Source organism: Salvelinus sp. IW2-2015, linkage group LG37 (assembly GCF_002910315.2).
Source record: "Salvelinus sp. IW2-2015 linkage group LG37, ASM291031v2, whole genome shotgun sequence".
Taxonomy (NCBI): domain Eukaryota; kingdom Metazoa; phylum Chordata; class Actinopteri; order Salmoniformes; family Salmonidae; genus Salvelinus; species Salvelinus sp. IW2-2015.
In genome coordinates this window covers 19,334,668-19,356,007 of record NC_036876.1, presented here as the reverse complement: position 1 = coordinate 19,356,007, position 21,340 = coordinate 19,334,668, and the positions used below count along the sequence as shown (strand labels likewise).

At 42.5% G+C, this 21,340-nt stretch overlaps 1 protein-coding gene across 9 annotated transcripts in view; it reads left to right on the top strand.

Moving 5' to 3' along the window:
• The window catches only part of LOC111960057 (collagen alpha-1(XXV) chain), a 394,437-nt gene that overhangs the window by 171,945 nt on the left and 201,152 nt on the right, over window positions 1-21,340 (top strand). For all 9 annotated transcript variants that reach the window (XM_070437770.1, XM_070437769.1, XM_070437776.1 and 6 more), the window contains exon 3: window positions 11,841-11,893. In XM_070437770.1, the coding sequence (XP_070293871.1) occupies window positions 11,841-11,893 (53 nt within the window). The remainder of the gene's footprint in view (window positions 1-11,840; window positions 11,894-21,340) is intronic.

Genomic DNA, 21,340 nt, shown 5'->3' with positions numbered 1-21,340 from the left:
AAGTTCTACAGCGACAGATTATCCCAGTCCAGACAAAAAGACTGGCACCTTGCAATTCTCTCTACCTAATACGGAAGTTGGTCGAAGCCTGTTGACATATCAGTGTACAAAGTTGAATGAAAAGATGTTGATATCTGGGTGCATTTAAAAAATAAAGGAGAGCCGCACGGTCGAGGAGCTCAGATGCAAAAATATTTATGTCCAACGTTTCAACAGACAAGCTGCCTTCATCAGGGTATAATGACATGTATATAGTGTCAAAAGACACACACAGGTGTCTGTAATCATGGCCAGTTGTGGCCTGATATCAAAGATCAAAGTCTACTTTGAGACCGAAGGGAGCAAGGGTCTTTAAATTAAAGATCCAGGCAGCCTCTCGTTTTAACAATACATTGTCGAGGTCACCCCCTCTCCTAGGGAGGGTGACATGTTCGATGCCAATATAACAACGAAATCGAGTGGTTTTCTTCCAAAAAGTGGGCCGCAACTGGGTAAGTCACCTAATGGTGCTACAATGCTCCGAGATACGTACTTTTAATTTGCGCTTTGTTTTACCCACATAGTTTTTACCACAAAGACAAATTATAAGATAAATAACTTAGTGGAGCACATGATAACGCCTTTGATTGGGATCTGTTTCCCTGTTTGGGGGTGTTTTAAGGATCTACATTTATAAGTGCCATTGCGTTGAGCACAGCCGTTACATTTGTAGTTTCCATCCAGTAGGGGCGCAAATAGACGTTGTGCAGGGATATCTTGGGGTGGTAAATCAGAGTTTACCAATTGATCTCTGAGGTTTCTGCCCCGCGAGATATCTGGGTGCATGACACAAGCCCGGATATTTTGGTACTCACAGAGACTTACAACATATTCAAGTGTGACCAACTGAAATCAACTGTTGTGGCATCATGTTCTCTAAATATCACTAAGTCCCAAAGATAAATGTGTATTTTGGCTTATGGCCACAATACAAATGTATCTGTTGCAGGGATTTACCACACTGGTGGAAGCTGTCGGTACTGAGTATTTTAAACCTTTGTCATCTGAATTAGTTGTTTTAGGGGATTTTAACTTACATTGGCTTACCCCGGCCTCAGACCATTTGAATGAAATTTGCCTTGACTTTACCTGAATCAATTTATTGCAAAACCCACACCGATTTAATGTCAAATAAATCCAGCAAACTCCTCACTGACTGTAACGAGTGCACTGAGAGTCAGGAAGCAAGTTCAGGGAGTGAGTGTTTTAATAAATAAACGGAACAATGACCATGACACACAAGCAACGCACCGACATGAAAACAGAATCAATAACACCTGAGGAAAGAGCCAAGGGGAGTGACAGATATAGGCAAGATAATCAAGGAGGTGATGGAGTCCAGGTGAGTGTCATGAGGCGCAGGTGCACGAGACGATGGGGACAGGTATGCAGAATAATCAGCAGCCTGATGACCTAGAGGCCGGAGAGGGAGTATACATGACAAGTAGTCCTGTGGTGTGTTTGCTTAAGATCTTTGCTAATGATCTATTGCATGTATTAGAGATACCAAACATATTAACACTGATCCTCGTATCATTGTGAAGAGAAATGTTTTTTTTTTTAAATCCTCCACAAGCTTTTCTTCATGACAGTGCCTTCAGAAAGTATTCATACTCATTGTCTTATTTCACATTTTGCTGTGTTACTGCCTGAATTAAAAATGGATTAAATATACAGTACCAGTCAAATGTTTGGACACACCTATTCATTCAAGGGTTTTTCTTTATTTTTACTATTTTCTACATTGTGAAATAATAGTGAAGACATAAACAATATGAAATAACACATATGGAATCATGTAGTAACCAAGAAAGTGTTAAACAAATCAAAATATATTTTAGATTTTAGGTTAGTAGCCACCCTTTGCATACTCTTGGTATTCTCTCAACCAGCTTCACCTGGAATGCTTTTCCAACAGTCTTGAAGGAGCTCTCACATATGCTGAGCACTTGTTGGCTGCTTTTCCTTTACTCTGCGATCCATCTCATCCCAAACCATCTCAATTGGGTTGAGGTCAGGTGATTGTGGCCAGGTCATCTGATGCAGCACTCCATCACTCTCCTTCTTGGTCAAATAGCCCTTACACAGCCTGCAGGTGTGTTTTAGGTCATTGCCTTGCTGAAAAACAAATGATAGTCCCACTAAGCACTAACCAGATGGGATGGTGTATCACTGCAGAATGCTGTTGTAGCCATGCTGGTTAAGTGTGCCTTGAATTCTAAATAAATCACTGACATGGTCAGCACCACACCATCACACCTTCTCATCCATGCTTTACAGTGGGAAGAAAGTATCTTTTTATTGGTGTCCTTTAATAGTGGTTTCTTAGCAGAAATTAGACCATGAAGGCCTGATTCACACAGTCTCCTTTGAACAGATGATGTTGAGATGTGTCTGTTGCTTGAACTCTGGGAAGCATTTATTTGGACTGCAATTGCTGAGGCTGGTAACTCTAATGAACTTACCCTCTGCAGCAGAGGTAAACCTGGGTCTTCCTTTCCCGTGGCGGTCCTCATGAGAGCCAGTTTCATCATAGCTCTTGATGATTTTTGCGACTGCACTTGAATAAACTTTCAAAGTTCTTGAAATTTCCCGTATTGACTAACCTTAATATCTTAAAGTAATGGTGGACTGTCATTTACCTTTGTTTATTTGAGCTGTTCTTGCCATAATATGGACTTGCCAAATAGGGCTATCTTCTGTGTACCACCCCCTACCTTGTCACACACAACTGATTGGCTGAAACGCATTAAGAAAGAAAGAAATTCCACAAATTCACTTTTAAGATGGCACACCTGTTAATTGAAATGCATTCCAGGTGACTACCTCATGAAGCTAGTTGAGAGAATGCCAAGAGTGTGCAAAGCTGCCATCAAGGCAAAGGGTGGCTACTTTGAAGAATCTAAAATCGAAAATAGTTTTTGATTTGCTTTACACTTTTTTGGATAGTACATGATTCCATATGTGTAATTTCGTAGTTTTGATGTATTCACTATCATTCTAAAAAAGTATAAAATAGTAATAAAAAGAAAATGAAATACAGAAATATCTAATTTATAGAAGTATTCACACCCCTGAGTCAACACATGTTAGAATCACCTGGCAGCGATTACACCGGTGAGTTATTTTGGGTATGTCTGTAAGAGCTTTGCACACCTGAATTGTACAATATTTGCCCAATATTATTTTTTTAAATTCTTCAAGCTCTGTCAAGTTGGTTGTTGATCATTTCTACACAGACATTTTCAAGTCAAGCCATAGCTTTAAGCCAACTTAAGTTAAAGCTGTAGCTAAGCCACTCCATAACATTCAATGTCATCTTGGTAAACAACTCCAGTATATATTTGGCCTTGTATTTTAGGTTATTGTCCTGCTGAAAGGTGAATTTGTCTCCCAATGTCTGGAAAGCAGACTGAACCATTTTTTCTTGTAGGATTTTGCCTGTGCTTAGCTCTATTCCGTTTCTTTTTATCCAAACAATACCACCCTGATCCTTGGCGATGACAAGCATACCAATAACATGATGCAGTCACCGCCATGTATGAAAATGTAAAGAGTTGTACTCAGTGATGTGTTGTTGGATTTGCCCCAAACATAACGCTTTGTATTCAGTACATAAAGTAAACATTTTTACTGCAGGGTCAAGGGGTGTGAATACTTTGAAGGCACTGTATATATATATATTACTCTGACGTTTCCTCTATCAGCAGCATGCCTGACCCTGAATTAGCTCTAGAATTGTTCTCGTCTATTTTCCATCTCTCTGGCAGACAAATATAGAACAAATCAGGCCTGGGTCAAGGCTAGAAAAACGGACTGTAGCTGATTTGCAGCTTTTCGGGCAATTGAAAAATAGATGGAAAATCTCGCTCCTTTCTAAGTTCTCAGACTCTGCTGGTGATCCGTAGACATTTTGGTAAACAGTTAATGCACCCTAGCGGGGAAATTCCTTTCCTTCCCTGTCTACGCAAGTTGTGTCAGACTGGCATCATTACTAAGAAAAATTAGGTAAGTGATGCTTTTAACAAGCATTTTACCTAAGCAGGCTTTTTATTTGAAAGAAATGGTGGTTTAATTTACCCTGGTCTGCCAGTCGACTGCTTGCCCCTCTCCCAGCCTCTAAATGACTTGATGGAAATTGTCAACTTCTAGTGAATCTTTTTTTTTGCTGTAATACTACTAGCCGGTTTTATGAAGTTGGCTTTAGCTAGCTCAGATTGGGAACCTATCTAGCAAAAATCTATTTCAGGATATCAAGTTAGAGTATCTAGCTTGACTTGCCATCTTAGCTGGCTTGCCTACTGGCAAGGTTGGTAGAAAAGCAAGCAATAACTAAATAAGACTCACATTACGTTCAATCTTTTACCCAGATTTTAGCAGAGATGCAGAGTAGCAAATGTAGTTTATTTTAAAAAAATAACCACCAGTCAGGAGGATACAGACAAGGGTTATGCTTAGATATGCAGAAAAATAGACAGAATTAAGCATAATGATTATTACTCTAGAATGCAGGACAAAACTGTTTTGGATGTTAGAAAAATTCAAAATTCTCAAATTTACAGACAATGGCTGATTTGCTTGAAGATCAAGATGTCGTCGAGGCAAACAAAAATGAACCGATTCAACATATCCCTCAGGGTGTCACTGACCAATGCTTGAAAGACTGCCAGTGAGCTTGATAATCCGAAGGGCATGACTAAATATTCATAGTGGCCACTAGGGGTGTTAAAGGCAGTCTTCCACTCATCTCCCTCTCTGATTCTCACCAGATTGTAAGCATTTCGTAGGTCCAGTTAGGTGAAGAATTGGGCCCCTTGGACCAACTCCAAAGTGGAGGACATCAGGGGTAGGGGGTAACCCTACCCTTTCCCACCTGGACAAAAGGAACACCTACGTGAGAATGCTATTCATTGACTACAGCTCAGTGTTCAACACCATAGTGCCTTCAAAGCTCATCACTAAGCTAAGGACCCTGGGACTAAACACCTCCCTCTGCAACTGGATCCTCCGCCCCCAGGTGGTGAGGGTAGGTAGCAACACATCTGCCACGCTGATCCTCAACACAGGAGCCCCTCAGGGGTGCATGCTCAGTTCCCTCCTGTACTCCCTGTTCACCCACAACTGCATGGCCTGGCATGACTCCAACACCCTCATTAAGTTTTCAGACGACACAACAGTGGTAGGCCTGATCACCAACAATGACGAGACAGCCTATAGGGAGGAGGTCAGAGACCTGGACGGGTGGTGCCAGAACAACAACAGAACAACAGCAAAAAGAGGACCAAGCACGCTCCCATTCTCATCGACAGGGTTGTAGTGGAGCAGGTTGAGAGCTTCAAGTTCCTTGGTGTTCACATCACCAACAAACTAACATGGTCCAAGCACACCATGACAGTCATGAAGCGGGCACGACAAAACCTACTCCCCCTCGGGAGACTGAAATTTTGGCATGGGTCCTCAAAAGGTTCTACAGCTGCACCATAGAGAGCATGCTGACTGGTTGCATCACTGCCTGGTACGGCAACTGCTCGGCCTCCAACCACAAGACACTACAGAAGGTAGTGCGTACGGCCCAGTACATCACTGGGGCTAAGCTGCCTGCCATCCAGGAACTTTAAACCAGGCGGTGTCAGAGGAAGGCCCTAAAAATTGTCAAAAACCCCAGCCACCCCTGTCATAGACTGTTCTACCTGCTACCGCATGGCAAGCGGCCAAGTCTAGGAACAAAAGGCTTCTCAACAGCTTTTACCCCCAAGCCATAAGACTCCTGAACAGGTAATCAAATGGCTACCCAGACTATTTGCATTGTGTCCCGCCACTCCCCCACGCCAATATGAGGGCACAAGGCGAGACCCAGATGCAGACACAGGAGGCTTCTCAGGAGTCTTAAATGTTTATTAATCCAAAAAGGGGAAGGCAAGAGAATGGTCGTGTACAACCAAAAGGTCAAAACCAGTTCAGAGTCCAGTAAGTACCGAAGGGCAGGCATGCTCGAGGTCAGGCAGGTGGGAATGGAGTCGAGAAAACAGGCAAGGGTCAAAAACGGGAGGACTAGCAAAGAGAAGAGAAAAAGGAGTACGGGAAAAAACATGCTGGTTGACTTGACAAAGATACAAGATGAACTGGCACAGAGAGACAGGAAACACAGGGATAAATACACTGGGGAAAATAAGCGACACCTGGAGGGGGTAGAGACAATCATAAGGACAGGTGAAACAGATCAGGGTGTGAAAGCCAATCCATCTTTTACGCTGCTGCTACTCTCTGTTTATCATCTATGCATAGTCACTTTAACTAAACATTAATGTACATATGACCTCAATTAGCCCGACTAACCGGTGCCCCCACACATTGACTCTGTACCTGTACCACAATAATGTTTTGTCATAATTTTTTTCTTTACTTATCTATTGTTTACCTAATACCAATTTTTTCCTTAAAAATGGCACTGCTGGTTAGGGCTTGTCAGTAGGCATTTCACTGTAAGGTCTACCTGTTGTATTCGGAGCACGTGACAAATAAACTTAGATCGTAATCTGGTTCAATCTTCTGTAGTCGATGCAGGGATGCAGGCCTCCATCCTACTTATCCACGAAGAAGAACCCTGCACCAGCAGGGGATGTAGAGGAGCGAATGAAACCTGCCTCCAGTGACTCCCGGATGTAAATGTCCATGACTGCTGCTTCAGGGGTCGAGAGGGAGAACAGACAACCCGGGGAGGTGTGGCTTCCTATAGGAGTTCTATGGCACAGTCGTAAGGACGATGAGGGGGGAAAGGTGGCGGCCTGCCTCTTACTGAAGGACTCCCAGAGGTCGAAGTATTCGGAAAGGAGAGCAGAAAAGTATTGGTCTTCAAGGGATGCAGGAGGACACGGCGAGGCTCTTGGTGGGGTCTTAGACATTTAGTCTGGCTGTCCTTACCCCAGTCTAGTAGGTTTCCCGTGGACCAGGAACTAGTGGGTTATGCAGCGCTAGCCAGGTGTACCCTAGGATAAGGGGGTTCTCGGAAGCAGTGATCAACAGAAAACGAAGAGTCTCAGAGTGGTTTACCCCAACCTGCAGTAGAATAGGTTTTGTCTGACATTCCGCCTGACTGGAGCCAAGGGGGGTTTGGGGTGCTCAGGAAACCGGAACGCTGGAGTGGTGTCAAAAGCGCGATGTCTCACCCGTTTCTGGATGTGGTTGTCAATCCTGATTGCCAGCATTATCAGGGACTCGAGGTCCTCTCCCAGTTCCCGAGTGGCCAGTTCATCTTTGATGAAGCTAGACAGACCCTGCTGGAAAGCGGTATCCAGTGCCTCCATATTCCACCCATTCTCAATCTGTGCAAATGTATATTAATTAAGGTGACAAGGACACACATTAACTAAGTATTTACTGAGAACATGTGGTCATTATTTGTGGACAGGGCCTGTTTGAGAATACTGCCAAAGCCGTGCAAAAATGGGCTGTGCCGTTCTGGGTCTTCGTAACCATTGAGTACACTTCACAGTTCTGAAAAGACTGTACAAAAATATTGAGATTTATAGACTTGGTGCACGCCATGTTTCCCGTTATAAATCAAACCCCTCCTGAAAATGTGTGCGCAGGAACGAGCTTTAAAACTGCCTGAAAAAAGCCCCATCATTCACCTTTTGTGGTGACAAGACAGTATCTAAAGGAAATAGCAATGGCGAACTTTCTTTTACAGTGACATTTGCTTTATCTGACCGTTTCTGACAGACAAAAACCATTGCAAATTGTTGTGGACCTTTTAAGCAGATTGTTTGAATTGAATCATGTTTAGCATTTACTTTTTCCCGAACCATATGCTGCACTGACGGAGAATTCTGAAACAGTGTCTACTCAGATAATTTTTATACTACAGTAGCCTGCAAAAGATCAACTGTCTGTTCACCTGTTAAATTCTACTGTATGTTATAAAGCTTGCGCCCGTTCGGAACCATAGAGCAAAACATTTTAATTATTTATATGCAAAATTAAATGAGAGATGTGCATGGTAATTTGTTGAATGGGTACTTTGGGAATATGAACTGAACATGGCCATAGAAGGTGAGGAATTTATTCTGCAATAGTTATCATAACCATTGCAGAGAAATTAAATATTGGCTACTTGAGAAATTTGACATTACAGTATTCAGACGTAGCCTACAAATATCAATGAAAATGGTGACCCTCTGTTCTACCTTAAACTACACTTTAGATCGGATCGCATAGTGCAAAATACTTGAACTAGCTTATCTCTTTACTACGGTGAGGTGGGTTGAATTAAGTGAGAGATGGGATGGATATCCTAACTTCTTGAGGCCTATAGGCTATTTCATGAGTACAGTCAGAAAAGGTGAGAAATGTATTTTGCAATTGATCATGGAAATGAAATAAATAATTGGAAATATGTAGATGCCTATTTCTAATTATTTTAGAATGAAAAAATAAAAATGAATGGATTTTTGCTGTGCATCTTGTTATTATACCAGTTTTTTTTGTTAGGAATAATTTCCCATTATATATTCAACATTTTCACAAGGCTACTTGCCTTCTTTGCTATACTTCAACCACTAGAAACTGTGCATATGCATAGTCTAAAGTTTGCGGAAGGATAAGCACATTCACAAGTTCAGTTTTTATAAATGCCAACCTTTGCTTGAAAACTGGCACACACATGCTTTGGGGCATATTTTGTGTGAAAGCAACGTTTATAAATGAGGCCCCTGGTACCTAGCTGTTAAAATGGCCCACAACTATCAATCTTTTGAACAAAGTGAATAATTTGCTGCAGCGAAATTACATATTTTCTTACCCATACACTTTCATGAAAAGGCAGGAAATGTGTGAGTACAAGTCAGCTCATTCCAACGGATATTTTAGATACTGCAATGGTTGTTGATGGCTTCACACCATCTCTTTCACAACTAGGTGTTGCAAATTCCAGGAACTTTCAATAAATTCTCTTGTTTTCCAGTAATCCTGGTTGAAGGATTCTGGATTTTTGCTTATTCTCCATTGATTCCGGGATACGTCCAACTGGATTTTCGGGGAAATCTGGAATGTTTTGGTTTTTACCTAGTCACAACATATTACTGTCACAGAAATTAATACAATGGCTCCCTTATGGCAGTTGTGTCTCTCATGGTAATTATTTACATTGACCTGAATACAAATGACAGCCTCTGCTATTAATGAAGTTGTTTGACATTGGCTCAAGTTCACTTCACTCCATTTACCAGTAGTTGTCCTGCACATGCAATGCATGGTAGAGTATGGTAGATATTGAAATCGTGGATGTCATACTAACAGTAAGTATTTTAAACAGGTTGGTCATTCATGCTTTTTTCGTACTTTTACCCCCCTTTTTCTCCCCAATTTGTAGTTAAAGTCTTGTCCCATCGCTGCAACTCCTGTACGGACTCGGAAGAGGCGAAGGTTGAGAGCCATGCGTCCTCCAAAACACGACCCTGCCAAGCCGCACTGCTCGCTTAACCCGGAAGCCAGCCGCACCAATTTTTATCAGAGGAAACACCATCCAACTGGCAACCACAGTCAGCTTACAGGCCGCCAGCCCGCCACAAGGAGTCGCTAGAGCGTAATGGGACAAGGAAATCCTGGCCGGCCAAACCCTCCCCTAACCCGAACGCTGGGACAATTGTGTGCCGCCTCATGGGTCTCCCAGTCGCGGCCGGCTGTGACACAGCCTGGGATCGAACCCGGGGCTGTAGTGATGCCTCAAGCACTGCGATACAGTGCCTTAGACCGCTGCGCAACTCGGGAGGCCTTATAAAACACTGTGTTTGTCAGAACAGTGCTCAAAAGGGAATTTACAATACCGTTTCACACTGTTCCTGTCTGAAAGTAAAAAAGTATGTGGACACCTGCTCATCAAACATTTCATTCCAAAATCATTGGCATTAATATGGAGTATTAATTACCCCTTTGCTGGTATAACAGCATCCACTCTTCCAGGAAGGCTTTCCACTAGATGTTGGAACATTGCTGTGGGGAATTGCTTCCATTCAGCCACAAGCGTATTAGTGAGTTCGTGCACTGATGTTGGGCGATTAGGCCTCTCGCAGTCGGTGTTACTATTCATCTCAAAGGCGTTCTATTAGGTTGAGGTCAGGACTCTGTGCAGGCCAGTCAAGATCTTCCACACCGATCTCGACAAACCATTTCTGTATGGACCTCGTTTTATGCATGGGGGCATTGTCATGCTGAAACAGGAAACTGTTGTCACAAAGTTGGAAGCACAGAATCGTCTAGAATGTCATTGTATGCTGCAAAGTTAAGATTTATTTTCACTGGAACTAAGGGGCCTAGCCCAAACCATGGTAAACATCCTCAGACCATTATTGCTCCTCAACCAAACTTTACAGTTGACACTATGCATTCAGACAGGTAGTGTTCTCCTGGCATCCGCCAAACCTAGTCTGTCGGACTGCCAGATGGTGAAGCGTGATTCATCACTCCAGAGAACACGTTTCCACTGCTCCACAGTCGAATGGCGGCGAGCTTTACACCACTCCAGCCGACACTTGGTTTTGCGCATGGTGATCTTAGGCTTGTGTGTGGCTGCTCGGCCATGGAAACCGATTACATGAAGCTCCCAACGAACAGTTATTGTGCTGACGTTGCATCCAGAGGAGGTTTGGAACTCAGTAGTGAGTGTTGCAACCGAGGACACAAGATTTGTACACGCTTCAGCACTCGGTGATCCCGTTCTGTGAGCTTGTGTGGCTGTTGTTGCTCCTAGACATTTCTACTTCACAATAACAGCACTTACAGTTCACCAGGGCAGCTCCATCCGGGCAGACATTTGACGAACTGACCTGTTGGAAAGGTGGCATCCTATGATGGTGCCACGTTGAAAGTCATTGAGCTCTTCAGTAACGCCATTCTACTGCTAATGTTTGTCTATATAGGTTGCGTGGCTGTGTGCTCGATTTTATACACCTGTCAGCAACGGGTGTGGCTGAAATAGCCAAATCCAGTCATTTGAAGGCGTGTCCACATATGTTTGTATATAAAGTGTAGATCTGGATAGAAATCTGTGGTGAAAACTGAGCGGTGAGGTTTGTCTCGCTTGGTTCGTTTAGATTTGACCTCCCCTCAGATGATGATGGATTATGGCAGGCCCATTTTAGGTCTGTGTTGAAAAGTCAATTACGTTTCAAGACATGTATTTAAATACTGTAACAACTTGGTTGAGTTGTATCAGAGTATCCTTGAGAGAAACCTGGTTTTGACAGCCAGCCCCCCATAGCAAAGCATGTTCATTTCCCCCATGAAGAAGCTACATTTTGGGCAAGCGGCTCTTACATCCCCAGAGGTCGTCCGGACAGCACTGCAGTCGAGTTCCCAGCATGTAAAACTTAGCAATGCGTGTAATTGTTTTACTCTTCCGGCTGAGCATTAACAGATTGATGCTGTTCACGAAAGGCGCAAGGGAAGACGGAAACTGAAAATGACTATTACAAAAACAAATTAGAAATCAGGGCATCCAAGCAAATAATAACACCAAGAAAAAGAAAGAGATGAAACCTAAAGGATCACTTTTGCAGCAAGAGAGTATGTCCCCATTTCCAGTTGAGTTTGCGTCTACATTGTGTCTAAATGCTTAATGAACCTTGGGATCCTTGAGGTGCATAGAAGATCCAAACACAATATTTTGACACGGCCTCCTCCTCTCCCTATTAGGGTGGTTTGAACCTGAGGGCATTTAAATGCAAATCGCAAATTATAGAATAGAAAACTGAAGAAAGAATGGAAGCCCTGACCAGAAATATTTTGTGCTTCCCTCTATGCAGGCCCGCCAGGAAAGCGGGGAAGAAGAGGCCGGAATGGTGAACCTGGTAAGTGTGTGCACTCACAGATCTATTCCAAGTTGGCTGGACCTCCAAGTGAGATTTTTTTCTCTCTCCTGAGCTGACTCACCAACCTCAGAGCAGCCCAGACCCAGCCTTTTTGGGAGGAAACGTGTTTGTGGTGACACTCCTACAGATATGAAGTGCTATGAAAGGATACTATTTTGAATTAGCAGGGGGAATATATAAATGACAGGCGTGCATCCTCACCGCAACGCACAGGGTTAATAGCGATAAAGGACATTAAAGCCTTGCACACTGCTATGTTGCGACTTCATGTTGGCCATGCACTGGACCAAAGGTGTTGCTCTCATAAAAAAACATTTGAATGGGAGGACAAAATGAGGTCCCTGTTTTTAGTAAGGTAGTGTTTAGTGTTTAACATAAGAACCACAGAAATCCAAGGAAGACATTGGACCACAGATCCTGGTTCAATAATTCAGCCGAGTTCAATTGTAGACGACTGTTTCTGAGATACTTCGGCATTGTTTAATGCAACCCTTCCAATAAACATATATTAATGTTAATTTCAAATGTAAATATTGTGTGAAAGTACTACACCAACACTTTTCAGGCAAATGCTGAGAATCAGAGTAACTTCCTGCAACTAAATCTACCAGAAACAAGCTAACACGTGTAGCGCATGTCCTCAGTGTCCTCAGTGGCACAGCGGTCTCTAAAGAGCAGATAATGCAAAACATAGGACGACAATCACTCGCATTGTGTTATGATAATTGCCTGTGGAGCTTGTTGTTAGGCCAACGGAAGCAAGCCAAATCTACAACACGTGGGTCACTGCGGTAGGGTCACCTACGGGCAGGTTAGAGAGGACACGTTTCATTTTTCTTCCTCATCTCAACCACAGATAACCTCGGGGGACTGTCATTCTCTACCAGAATCTCTGTAATGCCCACAAACTTCCGGACAGCTCGATCATCAGGGAACATTCCCATATGTCACACCTGTCTTAATAAAGGGATTAAAGCATGTGTACTTCTCATAGATTGCTGGGGTAAATCCAGGGTAAAGTAGTTCCTTGGTACAGATGTCAGAGACCTATACTGTACTGCATTATTGTCACCGAATGTAAAGATCTGTACCACCTACTTTTTAGAACTAAATGTTTCCCAGTATCAAATAACTTTCATTATTTAATCTGTGTGCACTATGCCTTATGGGGGTTGTAGAAGAAAGTGGGTATCTAAAAGCATGTTTAAGGTGTAGTTCTCCCCCCACAAATTAAATATGTGTTTGCATTGAAGTCAGTGATCTTGACAAGCGAACAAGCTTTCCTCCTGTTGTGTTTTTCCTAGAGAAACAAGTTCATTGAATGGGGAGAACAAATTGGAGAAAACTAAATTGTGTTTTGACAAACATTACTACTAAAAGGGACACTTCGTTAGGACTTGACTGTTTGTTTATAGTGAACCTATGGAAAGGAAGCTTAGACAGTTTGTGTCAAGAACATGTTATTAACCAGTTGGAGACTGCAGTTGTCTGAGGCAGACCTAGTGGGTGGTCAACATTGGACTGCATTATTTAGAAGTTTATTTTTCTTGTCTGTAAAATGTCACAGCTCTTTGAGAAGTTTCATAATTTATAACATTATACCTGCCCACACAGAACAGTTTTTTTGTATCGCTTTGGTGCATTTTGCACTAGTATGTGGTACATGTTCACAACTCTTCGTATAAAAATCTAAACAGGTCATCAAAATAGCTATGTTTCTAAACTCTAAGTACTTTTTCAATTGACTGAGTACAAAACAACATTCACAAAGTCAATTCTTTACAGCACCAAGTCACTCTTTCAATTTGCATACATATTCAATCGAATGATCTGGCGTTTCACAAAGCAATATTCACATTACTTTTGATATGATTTTCTTGTAATATGTTAGCAATCCATTTAACTATCACTTAATCATACTGCTCAAAACTGATAACTACTGAATCAAAATAATTCTGTTACCAATAATACATGGATGTGGCTGTAAATACTACATCATCTTCCCCCATCACCCAGTGTGCATCAATACAATAGGACAAAGTGTAGAATCACCTACTCTATGTACTACCATTTGAAATTATGGAGTAGTGTACAATGCACTGCTGAAATACTTCGGTAAATTACAGTATATTCCACTCGTTATCTGAATTTCATTGATATACTGTAAACTGATTGTTTTAACTGATGATACTTTAGCAGTCACAAGTCACATAGAAAAGTTTCTTGTGCACTGTTGCATGGGGCAGAAATGGAAATACATACTGTACACCAGGCTACACCAATACCTTTTTACTATAGGCTTCTGCTTTACAATACATGCCGCAATATCCCTATATCGGACAATTTCCTCTACGTATGTACTATATAAGGATACTGAAACGGTAAGACTGACATTTTTCTCAACGTGCTCCAAACTTTACATTGGATACAAACAAATCCATAAAAAAAATTGGGTTGAGGTCAACTTGAAAAGAAGGTACATACTGGTACATAGTTAAACATTTTAAGGATGATATGAATCCTCTATTATTCCTTCTATTCAGCACTTCAAAAATATAATTGGATTAAATTGTTCTCATGCATTTTCCCAAAAATGTATATTTTGCATGTGTGTACTCCAATGAATACTAAATCAAAGGTTCTGAACATAAGACATGGGGCATTAGAACTGGTATCAGTTTGACCTTTGTACAAGGAGTTTTGAAAATATACCACTTCTGGAAAATGTCATAAATTACTTTTCCTTTCCCCCCCCAAAAAAATAAAGTTTGAACAAGTTATGGAAATTAAATTATTCATCATCAATAAAAAAACGTTTACATTTAAATATGTTTTCAGTGGACTAGGCCCATGCAGCTGTCATCACTTCTGTAACCGTAATAGTGTTGGTTTCATGCATGTTAACATTAGAAGCCTCCTCCCTAAGTTTGTTTTATTCACTGCTTTAGCACACTCTGCCAACCCGGATGTTCTAGCCGTGTCTGAATCCTGGCTTAGGAAGACCACCAAAAATTCTGAAATCTCCATCCCTAACTACAACATTTTCAGACAAGATAGAACGGCCAAAGGGGGCGGTGTTGCAATCTACTGCAAAGATAGCCTGCAGAGTTCTGTTCTACTATCCAGGTCTGTACCCAAACAATTTGAACTTCTACTTTTTAAAAAGCCACCTCTCTAAAAACATGTCTCTCACCATTGCCGCCTGCTATAGACCACCCTCTGCCCCCAGCTGTGCTCTGGACACCATATGTGAACTGATTGCACCCCATCTATCTTCAGAGCTCGTGCTGCTAGGCGACCTAAACTGGAACATGCTTAAAACTTCTTATGGCTGCAATCCCGTTAACGGGATCGATATGACAACAGCCAGTGAAAGTGCAGGGCGCCAAATTCAAAACAACATAAATCTCATAATTAAAATTCCTCAGACATACATGTGTCTTATTCCATTTTAAAGGTAATCTTGTTGTTAATCCCACCAAAGTGTCTGATTTCAAATATGCTTTTCAGCGAAAGCACCACAAACGATTATGTTAGGTCACCACCAAGCCACAGAATAAGCACAGCCATTTTTCCAGCCAAAGATAGCAGTCACAAAAAGCACAAATAGAGATAAAATMAATCACTAACCTTTGATGATCTTCATCAGATGACACTCATAGGACTTCATGTTAAACAATACATGTATGTTTTGTTTGATAAAGTTCATATTTATATAAAAAAATCTGAGTTTACATTGGCGTGTTACATTCACTAGTTTCAAAAACATCCAGTGATTTTGCATAGCCACATCTATTCAACAGAAATACTAATCATAAATGTAGATGATAATACAAGTTATACACATGGAATTGTAGATATACCTCTCCTTAATGCAACCGCTGTGTCAGATTTAAAAAAAAACTTTATGGAAAAAGCAAGCCATGCAATAATCTGAGACGGCGCTCAAAACAAGTCAAATTAGCCGCCATGTTGGAGTCAACAGAAACCAGAAATTACATGATAAATATTCCCTTACCTTTGATGATCTTCATCAGAATGCACTCCCAGGAATCCCAGGTCCACAATAAATGCTTGATTTGTTCGATAATGTCCATTATTTATGTCCAATTAGCTACTTTGGTTAGCGCGTTTGGTAAACAATTCCAAAGTCACGAAGCGCGTTCACTAAAACGTGACGAAATGTCCAAAAGTTCCGTAACAGTCAGTAGAAACATGGCAAACGATGTATTGAATCAATCTTTAGAATGTTGTTAACATAAATCAGGTCAGCGGAGTCAATCACCACCTTCCGGAGACACCTGAAACCCCACCTCTTTAAGGAATACCTAGGATAGGATAAAGTAATCCTTCTAACCCCCCCCCCCCCCTTAAAGAGTTAGATGCACTATTGTAAAGTGGTTGTTCCACTGGATATCATAAGGTGAATGCACCAACTTTGTAAGTCGCTCTGGATAAGAGCGTCTCTAAATGACTTAAATGTAAATGTTAAATGTATAAATCTTGAATAACGTTCCAACCGGAGAATTACATTGACTTCAGATGAGCGATGGAACGGAGCTCATCTCTCATGTGAACGTGCATGGTCAAAGAATGGTCACCTCATGGCACTGTGACTAATTTCTTCTCTCATTCAGCCCCCCTTCACAGTAGAGTCATCAGACAGAGTTCTACAGACTGTTGACATCTAGTGGAGCCGTGGGAAGTGCAAACCCATTCATATCTCGCTGTAATTTCAAATGGGATCTTGGTTGAAAATCCACCAGCCTCAGAATTTCCACTTCCCGTTTGGAATTTTCCAGGTTTTTGCCGCCATATAGTTCTGTTATATATGAGTTCTGTTATACTCACAGACATAATTCAAACAGTTTTAGAAACTTCAGAGTGTTTTCTTCCAATACCAATAATAATATGCATATAATTAGCAACTATGACTGAGGAGCAGGCCGTTACTACTGGCCACCTCTGTGCACCTTCTCATCCAAGCTACTCAATACTGCCCTGCAGCCATAAGAAGTTAACACCCCAGCCATCCTACAATCTAAGCTTGATACCCTCAATCTCACACACAATTATCAATGAACCTACCAGTACCACCCCAAGCCGTAAACACGGGCACCCTCATAGATATCATCCTACCAAATTGCCCTCTAAATACACCTCTGCTGTTTTCAACCAAGATCTCAGCAATCACTGCTCATTGCCTGCATCCGTAATGGGTCAGCGGTCAAACGACCTCACTCATCACTGTCAAACGTCCTGAAACACTTCAGCGAGCAGACCTTTCTAATCGACCTGGCCGGGGTATCCTGGAAGGATATTGATCTCATCCATCAGTAGAGGATGCCTGGTTATTTTTTTTAAATGCCTTCCTCACCATCTTAAATAAGCATGCCCCATTCAAGAAATTTTAGAACCAGGAACAGATATAGCCCTTGGTTCTCTCCAGACCTGACTGCCCTTAACCAACACAAAAACATCCTATGGCGTTCTGCATTAGCATCGAACAGCCCCCATGATATGCAACTTTTCAGGGAAGCTAGAAACAAATATACACAGGCAGTTAGAAAAGCCCAGGCTAGCTTTTTCAAGCAGAATTTGCTTCCTGCAACACAAACTCAAAAAGTTCTGGGACACTGTAAAGTCCATGGAGAATAAGAACACCTCCATCCATCTGCCCACTGCACTGGGATGGGAAACACTGTCACCACCGATAAATCCACTATAATTGAGAATTTCAATAAGCATTTTTCTACGGCTGGCCATGCTTTCCACCTGGCTACCCTATCCCGGTCAAACAGCACTGCACCCCCCACAGCAACTCGCCCAAGCCTTCGCCATTTCTCCTTCTCCCAAATCCAGTCAGCTGATGTTCTGAAAGAGCTGCAAAATCTGGACCCCTACAAGTCAGCCGGTCTATCGACAATCTGGACCCTTTTCTTTCTAAAATGATCTGCCGAAATTGTTGCAACCCCTATTACTAGCCTGTTCAACCTCTCTTTCGTGTCGTCTGAGATTCCCAAAGATTGGAAAGGCAGCTGCGGTCATCCCCCTCTTCAAAGGGGGACTCTTGACCCAAACTGCTACAGACCTACAGTGGGGAGAACAAGTATTTGATACACTGCCGATTTTGCAGGTTTTCCTACTTACAAAGCATGTAGAGGTCTGTCATTTTTTCATAGGTACACTTCAACTGTGAGACACGGAATCTAAAACAAAAATCCAGAAAATCACATTGTATGATTTTTAAGTAATTAATTTGCATTTTATTGCATGATATAAGTATTTGATCACCTACCAACCAGTAAGAATTCCGGCTCTCACAGACCTGTTAGTTTTTTCTTAAGAAGCCCTCCTGTTCTCCACTCATTACCTGTATTAACTGCACCTGTTTGAACTCGTTACCTGTATAAAAGACACCTGTCCACAACATCAATCAAACAGACTCCAACCTCTCCACAATGGCCCAGACCAGAGAGCTGTGTAAGGACATCAGGGATAATTTGTAGACCTGTACAAGGCTGGATGGGCTACAGGACAATAGCCAAGCAGCTTGGTGAGAAGGCAACACTGTTGGCACAATTATTAGAAAATGGAAGAAGTTCAAGATGACGGTCAATCACCCTCGGTCTGGGGCTCCATGCAAGATCTCACCTCGTGGGGCATCAATGATCATGAGGAATGTGAGGGATCAGCCCAGAACTACACGGCAGGACCTGGTCAATGACCTGAAGAGAGCTGGGACCACAGTCTCAAAGAAAACCATTAGTAACACACTACGCCGTCATGGATTAAAATCCTGCAGCGCACGCAAGGTCCCCTGCTCAAGCCAGCGCATGTCCAGGCCGTCTGAAGTTGCCAATGACCATCTGGATGATCCAGAGGAGGAATGGGAAGAAGGTCATGTGGTCTGATGAGAAACAAAATAGAGCTTTTTGCTCTAAACTCCACTCGCCGTGTTTGGAGGAAGGATGAGTACAACCCCAAGAACACCATCCCAACCGTGAAGCATGGAGGTGGAAACATCATTCTTTGGGGATGCTTTTCTGCAAAGGGACAGGACGACTGCACCGTATTGAAGGGAGGATGGATGGGGCCATGTATCGCGAGATCTTGACCAACAACCTCCTTCCCTCAGTAAGAGCATTGAAGATGGGTCGTGGCTGGGTCTTCCAGCATGACAACGACCCGAAACACACAGCCAGGGCAACTAAGGAGTGGCTCCGTAAGAAGCATCTCAAGGTCCTGGAGTGGCCTAGCCAGTCTCCAGACCTGAACCCAATAGAAAATCTTTGGAGGGAGCCGAAAGTCCGTATTGCCCAGCGACAGCCCTGAAACCTGAAGGATCTGGAGAAGGTCTGTATGGAGGAGTGGGCCAAAATCCCTGCTGCAGTGTGTGCAAACCTGGTCAAGAACTACAGGAAACGTATGATCTCTGTAATTGCAAACTAAGGTTCTGTACCAAATATTCAGTTCTGCTTTTCTGATGTATCAAATACTTATGTCATGCAATAAAATGCAAATTAATTAATTAAAAATCATACAATGTGATTTTCTGGATTTTTGTTTTAGATTCCTTCTCTCACAGTTGAAGTGTACCTATGATAAAATTACAGACCTCTACATGCTTTGTAAGTAGGAAAACCTGCAAAATTGTCAGTGTATCAAATACTTGTTCTCCCCACTGTATATCTATCCTACCCTGCCTTTCTAAGGTCTTCGAAAGCCAAGTCAACAAAACAGATTACCGACCATTTCGAATCCCACCATACCTTCTCCGCTATGCAGTCTGGTTTCAGAGCTGGTCATGGGTGCACCTCATCCACGCTCAAGGTCCTAAACTATATCTTAACCGCCATCGATAAGAAAATACTGTGCAGCGCGTATTCATTGACCTGGCCAAGGCTTTCGACTCTGTCAATCATCACATCCTCATTGGCAGACTCGATAGCCTTGGTTTCTCAAATGATTGCCTCGCCTGGTTCACCAACTACTTCTCTGATAGAGTTCAGTGTGTCAAATCGGAGGGRCTGTTGTCCGGGCCTCTGGCAGTCTCTATGGGGGTGCCACAGGGTTCAATTCTTGGACCGATTCTCTTCTCTGTATACATCAATGATGTCGCTCTTGCTGCTGGTGAMTCTCTGATCCACCTCTACGCAGATGACACCATTCTATATACTTCTGGCCCCTCTTTGGACACTGTGTTAACAACCCTCCAGACGAGCTTCAATGCCATACAACTCTCCCTCCGTGGCCTCCAATTGCTCTTAAATACAAGTAAAAGTAAATGCATGCTCTTCAACCGATCGCTGCCTGCACCTGCCCGCCTGTCCAACATCACTACTCTGGACGGTTCTGACTTAGAATATGTGGACAACTACAAATACCTAGGTGTCTGGTTAGACTGTAAACTCTCCTTCCAGACTCACAACAAACATCTCCAGTCCAAAGTTAAATCTAGAATTTGCTTCCTATTTCACAACAAAGCATCCTTCACTCATGCTGCCAAACATACCCTTGTAAAACTGACCATCCTACCGATCCTCGACTTCGGCGATGTCATTTACAAAATAGCCTCCAATACCCTACTCAATAAATTGGATGCAGTCTATCACAGTGCCATCCGTTTCGTCACCAAAGCCCCATATACTACCCACCACTGCGACCTGTACGCTCTCGTTGGCTGGCCCTCGCTTCATACTCGTCGCCAAACCCACTGGCTCCAGGTCATCTACAAGACCCTGCTAGGTAAAGTCCCCCCTTATCTCAGCTCGCCGGTCACCATAGCAGCACCCACCTGTAGCACGCGCTCCAGCAGGTATATCTCTCTGGTCACCCCCAAAACCAATTCTTAATTTGGCCGCCTCTCCTTCCACTTCTCTGCTGCCAATGACTGGAACGAACTACAAAAATCTCTGAAACTGGAAACACTTATCTCCCTCACTAGCTTTAAGCACCAGCTGTCAGAGCAGCTCACAGATTACTGCACCTGTACATAGCCCATCTATAATTTAGCCCAAACAACTACCTCTCCCCTACTGTATTTATTTATTCATTTATTTTGCTCCTTTGCACCCCATTATTTCTTTGCACATTCTTCCACTGCAAATCTACCATTCCAGTGTTTTACTTGCTATATTGTATTTACTTCGCCACCATGGCATTTGTTTTGCCTTTACCTCCCTTATCTCACCTCATTTGCTCACATTGTATATAGACTTGTTTTTCTACTGTATTATTGACTGTATGTTTGTTTTACTCCATGTGTAACTCTGTGTTGTTGTATGTGTCGAACTGCTTTGCTTTATCTTGGCCAGGTCGCAATTGTAAATGAGAACTTGTTCTCAACTTGCCTACCTGGTTAAATAAAGGTGAAATAATAAATAAATAAATAAAATTGTAAAACACTATAACCTCAGTCACCTCAGAGAGTG